The 8,839-nt window shown below is 43.2% G+C and overlaps 1 protein-coding gene across 1 annotated transcript; it reads right to left on the bottom strand.

Annotated features, from left to right (window-relative positions):
* Positions 1-746: 746 nt before the first annotated feature.
* On the bottom strand, positions 747-8,215 carry ESM1 (endothelial cell specific molecule 1). Its single transcript, XM_054186838.1, has 3 exons — positions 7,673-8,215; positions 3,572-3,727; positions 747-1,249 (listed from the first exon to the last, which is right to left on the bottom strand). The coding sequence occupies exons 1-3, from the start codon at positions 7,971-7,973 to the stop codon at positions 1,149-1,151; spliced, it is 558 nt and encodes a 185-aa protein (XP_054042813.1). The 5' UTR covers positions 7,974-8,215; the 3' UTR covers positions 747-1,148.
* Between the last annotated feature and the right edge of the window lie 624 nt (positions 8,216-8,839).

Raw genomic sequence — 8,839 nt, 5'->3', positions numbered from 1 at the left:
TTTCCAGACACATTAGCAAACCCATCTCAGTGTGGAATTTTATGTTACAAATATATCATCCAGCCTGGACTGAATGAGGGGATGTCAGTTCCTACAACACTCTAACATATGTGAGTTATTCTCCTGGCTGAAACGTGACCCCTTGCTCCTGTAAGTAAGAAACAAAGGACTGGGCACCAGAGTAGTGTAGGGTGTGGCTGCACTAGCACCCAGTGAGGGTCCAAGCCTCCCCTACGCTGGATCAGATGAATTCCCTGTGAGTTGCAGCTGGGCCACAGCCAGCGATGAAGATGGAAAGTATGAGGGTCCATTTGCTGGCCTCTGGAGTTGGACCCGCTCTTCCCCAAGAAATGCAGATGTCACCTTAATGGCACCGAAGGAGCCGCTTTATAGGAACATATGTTTAAATAATACTAAGCAGCTTCTTTTGTTTCAGGTCCCCCCATACAAACCTGTATAATTTACCAAGCTGCTGTTTCTCTGTACAGAATTTAACTATAGAAATCCGCCTCAATACAATAATCTGCAGTGTCTTGGCTAAGTTTTTCACAATGTATGAACTGAAATGTTGGGTGTTTTCTTACTGAAGTATTTATCTCTGAGAAATTGTCACCAAACTTCCAAAAACCAGAAAATGACTAACAACTACCGTTGGTTTACTAAAGTCACGTTGTTGTGCTCCTATGTTATTATTATTCTTGTGATTCAGAGGTGTTGCTTTCTATCCTGGGATTTGTTGGTGTGCGTTTCTTTCACATTGGCTCCACACCAATAGTTTCACTCACCCAAACTGTCCACTGAATTCAGTGAGAGCTTTCACGTCCTCAGGCTGCATAAGTTGGCCTCTGGCATTATTTAAATGAGGAGGGTTGAATCGTGTTGGTTTTTTTAATATTACTATACATTCAGGAATCCCCAATACATTTCTCTGTTCAAATACTTATCAAAACAAATATCAAAAATCATATACACTGTACAGTCTATTTTTAAGTAAACATTTTTCTCATGAAAAACAGAATCACAATTGGCCTTCAGAGGTTACATTTTGATAAGCTATAGATCTACTTTGTTTTTAAAGTGTGTTGTTGCATATTCAATAATCTGTGAGAAATGCATTCACTTGAAAGTCTTATGAGTGTAAGTAATTATCAGCGAGGATTTAGCCATTTCATTACCGGAGAGCGAATAGCTTTCTCCTTAACGAATTCCTCTCTTACAGAATTGCCATCCCCTGATGCCATGTCATTCTCTGAAAAGATACAAAAATAAAGGTGGATTTAATTAAAATGAGAGGATTTAAATACTGTCCTGCAGCAATGTCCCTGGTTTGGGGAATACGTCAGAAAAACCTTCGCTGACAAATCTTGCAGGAATCCCCCTAAATGCTTCCAGTTACCTAGTTGCAAAATTCCTGCCAAATTATGGCATAAGCCAGATGTGTTTTCTAATAGTTTAAGCGTAAGGCGGGTGATTTGAGTTCAGTTTCCTGTTCTCACTGTAACACTCCAGTGTGACATGGGACCAAGCAGCACATACTCAATAGCTACGGCAGTAAATTGAACATGCCTGGAGCTATTCTCTGACTGATGCCAGCTGGCGTGGAGTAGCCTGGTGCATGCCATTAAACTCTCTTACTTTCCAAAAAAAGGTAAAAGATATCCAGTTTGTCTGCTGGAAACGATCCCTGGCTGACACTGATTCCTCAGCTGTGGCTGAGGTTGTTTGGCACGGCTAGCTGGGCTGGGTGAGAGCATGCCGACCACTGCCCTGCTGCTGGATCGTGAAGGTGGTCAAATTGCAATACACAGGAACACGCTCTGGCACCATTAAGTTTACTAGGGTGTATGTAGCCATAATGTCTTTATAAAACATACAGGCCAGAAACTTGCCTGTTTAAAATACAGAAGAATTCACAGCTGTTTTAGTTTGCTGAGGATCTGTCCTAGACGCTATAGCTACCTCTGAAGACTGCTATTAAATGAAACCTCGTGTGACCATCCCATGCAGTACTACCCACAGCATCCCCAGTCTACTTCCAGTGACGGACCTCTGAGGACAGAAGTCAATATGAAACTATTGCACGTGTAAAAAAACTTCATTTATTTCTATGGGGTTGCCCAGAGAGGTGGTGGAGGCCCCATCCCTGGAGACACTCAAGGCCAGGCTTGATGAGGCTCTGAGCAACCTGATCTAGTTGAAGATGTCCCTGCTTACTGCAGGGGGGTTGGACTAGATGGCCTTTAAAGGTCCCTTCCAACCCAACACATTCTATCATTCTATGATTCTATGAACTCATCCTGGCTGGGATCAGACAAGCTGCTAAACACTGAGGCGGCAAAAGGTTTGGGACCAAAGGCAAGAGAGGGAGAGGAAACGGGAGGAGGAACTGATGAAAACAGGCTACCTGGGAAGATTTGAAATACAGGCTAGATACAGAAAAAACCAAGGCGGGAATATTCTTTTCATGTTATTTCAGCACCCTTGTTAATAAACAAAATCTGGAAAGGCAAAAGCGCACAATCACATAGGAAAATACAAAAGGATCAGGATTGATCCATCTAACAAAGTTTGTTTTAAAGATCATTTTAAGTGTGGTATCAGTATAAGCTAAGGAAGCTTGCTTCTGTCTAACTTTAAACAGAGAGTGGGAGAAAGATAAGGCGTGTATTAAGGCAGCAAACTCTAGACAGCTTAATATAACATGAGAAAATCAAAATAAGACACACAAACTGCAGTTGGAGGAGAAATAAAATTCAAAGACTTTTGGATGACATCCTAGAAAAGCTCCCAGTTGGCCTAGGATCAAATCTCTGATATTTATTCAAAATCTTTACACTTGTATTGATTTTGATTGTTGTTTAAATTTAGAGTAGACATTGTTCAGGCAAATATACCTCAGTATCATCAGGTGGAGAATAAAAGAGGACGAGATTTTAATCCCAGCTTTAAAAACTTCAGTTGATCTCTCCTTCCTGCCTCATGAACACTCCAGTTTCTCACACACCTTTTTTTTTTTTTTAATTCTGGGAAAATCTGTTACAGGCATCAGACATAATCTTAAAGGTAAGAACTTATTCCAGAGATACTGTGATAAATGACTGCAACAAAACATTTCATAAAACAGTTCACTGACATCTGAAAATGTATAAAGCTCTGTCCTCATGGAAAAAAAGATGTCATTTTAACCGTATATTAGCTAACAGTAGTAAATGCAGCGTAGTGAAATCCTGTTCTACACAAAGCAGCTACATGCATCGAGATCTGAACTGACTAATGGAAGTCCTAGTATAGCCTCCCATTGCAGAGGTGACAGTGTATCAGTGCACACAACAGCTGCAAAGTGTTTTGCCCATCTTAGGATTTCAAAATGGTTTTACCCTGTATCACAGCCCACCTAATCCCTTGCCTTATGTTAAGGGAGCTGCAAATAGGAAAAATAAACGTACCTTGTGTTGTTAGCTGTTTGCACAGCTCCACCAAAGTGCACATCACTCACGCACAGTGTACAGTGTGGTAGTAGATCACATACAAGGTGATTTCTGCTAAAACCAGCTGCCCTGTGAAGTCTTACCTGTGTGTGAAACTATTTTTCTTCGATTTGGAGGCTTTGAAGCAGACAGTTGAAAAAACGGGAACTTCAAACACTTCCCAGTTACTCTGTCACAGATGCCAGAGGGACAGTTGCAGGTTTTCCTGCATTCCATTCCATAGGTACCGTAGGGACACTCTGAAATAGAGTAATAGAGCAAAGCAGTCCTTAGTGATCCAAGTCAGCCAGCAGCACCATTAATAGCTGGTCTGCTTGTATCCTTAAAAGTGGAACACTTCTGAGCGGAGGTCAGCTAAACCTTAACTATAGGGTTTCAGCATGCCAACTGCTTGTTACAAGTATTTTCCATTTTAACAAACCCTGACACACATGATATACATAACTACTTTTTCTACAGCTTATTTACAACGTGCTATTGGTAATCTTTCTCTGAAACATTCGCAGTATTAAAGTGCAAATTAAAGGCAACGTGAATATGTAGGTATATAATCATAGAGGATGCAGTTAAAGGCTCAGCATGGGATTTAGGAAGGAGGAAGACCTCAGAAAATTCACGAATTCACTCTTTGGGCGTGATGCTATCTGACTGGCACGACTGTCGTGATTTGGAGCTGCAACGCGCTGCCGGTGCCGGGCCGCCGGTGGCCGGGAGCAGCGCCCGGCGGGGCCCTCGGGAGCTATCCAGCAACCGCGCCCTCGCACGGAGGGCTCCCGGCTCCCGCGGGAGAGCCTGCCCTGTGCCACAGCCTCTCAGGCAGCAAAGGGCTGCCTTCCCGCGGCAGTCGGCAAAGAGCTCACCTCCACCTCCAGCCTAAAGGCTGGGCATGCTCCAAAGGGGTCGCTGGCGCTAAAACGCCTGCCTGGTTATAGCGCGTCTGGTCACACGCTGCCCCGACTCGAATCCCCCGTCCCTGAGCACGCCCGCGGAGGAGCACTAAAGGGCAGCTGTCAGGATGCGACCAAATGTTTTTTGAAAAAAAAAATAAGTCAGGCGCAGAGGATTTGCCCCATCCCACAGCTGACACATATCACATGCCAGATCACATAACTTCCCAGAGGGTTTAAACCTGCAGTCACAGACCTTGTCTTCCTCTGCCTTGCTCTTGAACCGGGTACCTTCACAGAATGACAGCTGAAGAGATGGAAACAAGGAAAATCCATCTCCAACATCCCCTTTCCAAAACCCCAAACAAGAAATCATCTCAAGTGAAGTTTGGGACGTCCCAGGAGAAAGGTCTTTATGCTCAGGCTGTCCTTGCTAACCCCAGGTGCATGGTCACCTTAATTGGCAAGTCCTGAAGAGTTTCCAATTCATCTCCTAAGGGCAGATGAATGACCATTGAGGGCTGGACCAAGGATCCACCCAGCCCAGGTTCCCGCAAAACACTTAAGAAAGAAGATGACCTTGGCAAGCACAAATATATCCCCCCTCATGTTCTCCTCCATGTTCAGCTTTGGGATCTCCTGAGCAGGACATAGTTTCTGCGCATATAACACCCCACAACAGATTTATCCTTCTCAGGTTGTCCAGTCTCCTCTTGAATCAATGCAAATATTTAGGTTTGCCATACAGCCCAGGCTATCCGAAAATGAGGCCAATGCCCCAAAAAGAAACCGTCATTTTACAGTTCTCTCCGTGACTAATGGGTATGCTTTTATAAAAGGAAAGCACTGGAAAATCAACCAGTTCCCTGCTAGGGACTGCACAGTGAGTCCCTCCAGCCTGGAGGACCTCACTGAGCTTCACCATACTCCCTTTCCCAAGCAAGGACACTCTTTGGTCTGCTGTTTGTCCACATAAAACCAAAACAAAATCCTGCGAAAGCAAAACAGTTTTTGCGTGCACAGTCCTCCCTGAGGGACAAGCTGAGAGCATGCACCACATGGAGCATCAATCTGCCGGCTGCAGGTGCTCAGCCACTCAGCCCAGAGAGGTGGGATGCAAAGCTGTGCACAACAGCATGGAAACCTGTCTCAGTCCAATGCACTTGGCTCCCTGTGGAACAATCCTGGCATTGATGCTGCTCTTCAGGTTTGACAAAACTGAGATCTGAGTCAATTTTGCTGTTAGGTGATTTTGTTCAGCAGGATTCTGCTCCTAAATAAGTTAGCAAATAGCTGCCAGTGACCTAAGAAAGCAAGAGCATGCTCTTCACTGCGACAGTTATACCTCAGGTTTAGAGGGTATTTACTAATAAAAGTGCAGAGCACCAGTATTCTTTAGTCTGTTTTGATCAGTAATGACATTGCTACTGATAATAATATGATGCACTCTTATAATACTAAAAGTACTCAAAAAAGTGCTCTGAAGCACTTTTTGTCCATATATTGTCCATGTTTTACCCATTTTAGAAATAAGAAATTGAAGAACAGAGAGTTCAGGTCATTTTTCCACAAATTCAAAGTAAACCGGTTACAGGCAACCAGAGAGAATTTAGCCATCCTGACTCTGTGAATTATTACAAATATGGAAGTTATTAAAAAGAGTGAGTGATCTGATATCATAGCTATAAATGGATGTATAAAGTAACAGTACTTGGGCCCATACTTTGCCTGATAAAATTCACATATATATATATATAGCAAGATTGTACTATCTCAGAACTGAGATTAAAAAAAAAAAAGAATTAGAAATGACATCTATATTATTTAGTGCAAATAAATATATGGGCAATAGAAGCCTTAAATACCAATTTACAACTTTAGCTCAAGATATTTTTTTATTGAAATTAATGAGAATTTTCCACTGACTCACTGGAAAAAAAATACTTTACATTTTCTACAGAGCTTCCAAGATTCAGCTACAGGGATTCAGATCTCATGTCCCTCCCATTTGAAATGTACTATTGTAAAGACATTCCTATGAGGAGAGTGAGAAGTATATAATTATTCAAAAGAACTGTTAAAAGAATTACAGGTGGCATCTTGCACTGTAGTAATTTTTAATAAACTGAAGATCAGTCAACTATCTCAGTAAAATACTTTTATGGTGGGTGCACCAAAGATACTACCTGTATGCAGAATTGTACTTTTTAGAAATACAAGTAGAATTTTGGTTTCACCCTCAAACATGCACATGAATTTGTTTTTAAATACCAATGTAAATAAGTGTGTGCTGCATGTGAGTCAGCCTGAATGATTTTTGCAGCATCTGATCCTAAGTCATTACTTTAGCTGAGGCTATTAATACTCCTGATGTTTAACTGCCAAGACATCTCCATTTTCAAGGAAGTTATTCAAAGAATATCTGTACCTACTTACTGAGGTGGTACACGAGTACAGGAAAACCCACTGCATTCATACTTTGCAAAGCCTTTTTAAAAAATTATTTATTTTAAAAACTTTCATCTTACTTCTTAGCAATTTAATACTTTCTGTCCTTTTAAAGATTACCCTTTTTGCACGGAGTGAAGATAGCTCTTAAATGAAAAATGCCATAATAGTCTACAACTAAAGAAATCAGCATGCAGCATACCTGGCATAAGCTGAGAGCAGTGTCTGGCTGCTCATCGCACAGTCAGCTCCTGTTCTGTTATTCCTGTCGCTCAGGCAGGAGGGTCTCTGCCTCCCCTGATCACATCCCTAGGGTAGCTGAGCACCACAAAGCCAGGGTTGAATTAAAGACGACAACATCCCCAAGCAGTGATGTTATCTCCATCTCCCAGACCCCAGAGAGAGCACTTGGTCCCTGGGCAGGCAGCTGGCAGTGCCCGAGGCAACCTCACCCCAGGGAGAGCCCCGCAGGGGCAGGGACTCTGTGACAAGGTTGAACTCACAGGATTAAAGTCTTTGCAATTTATAGAAAGCCACTCACCAAGTCAGCGGAAGGATCGGGACTAGTGTCTGGGTCCCACAAATCCCAATCAAAAATGTCATCTCCGAGCACACCCCATCCGTATTTCCTCACACATGTCCCCAAGTCTAAACAGTATTCTCACATTAATAACCCGGTCCCGCCTACATGTAACACCTTTTAATACCAGCAGGTATCTTTCACTTTCTTCTTGGCTAAGGGCTGAGCTGGAAAAATCCCATTTTAGATCTTTCAAGCAGGAGGCAAGATCTATATGTAGGTTGCTGTCAAATTGCCACAGTGGGTGCATGCAAAGTGAATATTGTTACCTTTGCAGATACCAAATTCATCACCAAAGTCATCCTCCTCTGTGTAAAACTGGCACTTCAGCCCAGGACCACACTTGACACCATCCATACCCGAGACCGTACGATAGCAAGTCTCCCCCAGAGCAGCTGCACACACTCTGCAACAGCCACAGTCATCCAGCACTGTTCGCTTACAGCGCAAGGTACTTTTGCATGCGTTACTGTCACAGGGCTCGGGACAATCTACTGCGTATTTCGCACTCCAAGCAGTTCCAGCGTGCACGGGCATCAGGAGGAGTGTGAGAAACAGGAAGCCCTTCATGTCTTGCAGGGGTAAATGCTCCGTCCCAAAGAGCAGGCTTTAATGCTCAGCCTGCTGGTGCCTTGTGCCGAGGGAAGCAGCAGTACAGAATCCAAAGTGGTAGCTGCACACATCAGCCTACAAGTTTATGAGCTTTATACAGTGTGTTGCCCACATGCTGCACCGTCGTCAGCTTCCTCAATCCGGCAGCGCTGCTCCTGCCAGCCTCCCTTGTTTCAGTTTATGAAATCCAGGATGAAGGTTGGATTAGCACTCTGCTGCCATCCAGGAATTGAAAAGCCTGAGGTGATGTAATCTGTTATGTTTAGTTGGTTGTTTTGCATGAGGACTAAAATCTCTCTCACATCCGTCTCAAATGCTCAAGGTCGTCTGCCAAAAGAAAAAGAAAAAAAAAACAACACACACACAGAAAAAAAAAAAAAACCAACCCCGAGTAGGTTGCATACCTTCCTGCAGGACAGGGATCGCTCTGACACTGGGCACGCTGCTGACAGGGCAGCTCTGCCTCGCTAACACAGCTCATGCAGCCAGAAGAAAATCACACTGAATCGTCTCACTGCAGAAAGCATAATCTTTAAAAGAATATATCTTTTCCTTCCCCTTCAAGGGGACGTGGACAGTTACTTTAAGGAATAAAGTGAGATCATGCCATTTAACAGCCAAGCTCAGATGTTTCAGTAGTGTTTTTCCTGCCTGCATCAAAATGGTACGTTTTAAGCAGTATTTAGGTGGAGATGAATTCAGCATTTCACTCAAAAATTACTGCTAGAACTAAAAACAGGTCAGACAGAAACCAGCATTTTGTGGGATCTTCCGCAGGAAGTTCAGGAATATGATCAATGAGCTGCCCTGACCTCACAACCAAA

The sequence above is a fragment of the Rissa tridactyla genome, chromosome Z, assembly GCF_028500815.1.
Source record: "Rissa tridactyla isolate bRisTri1 chromosome Z, bRisTri1.patW.cur.20221130, whole genome shotgun sequence".
Taxonomy (NCBI): Eukaryota; Metazoa; Chordata; class Aves; order Charadriiformes; family Laridae; genus Rissa; species Rissa tridactyla.
Note: the sequence above shows the minus strand (reverse complement) of the source record. Positions and strands in the feature narration are given on the sequence as shown.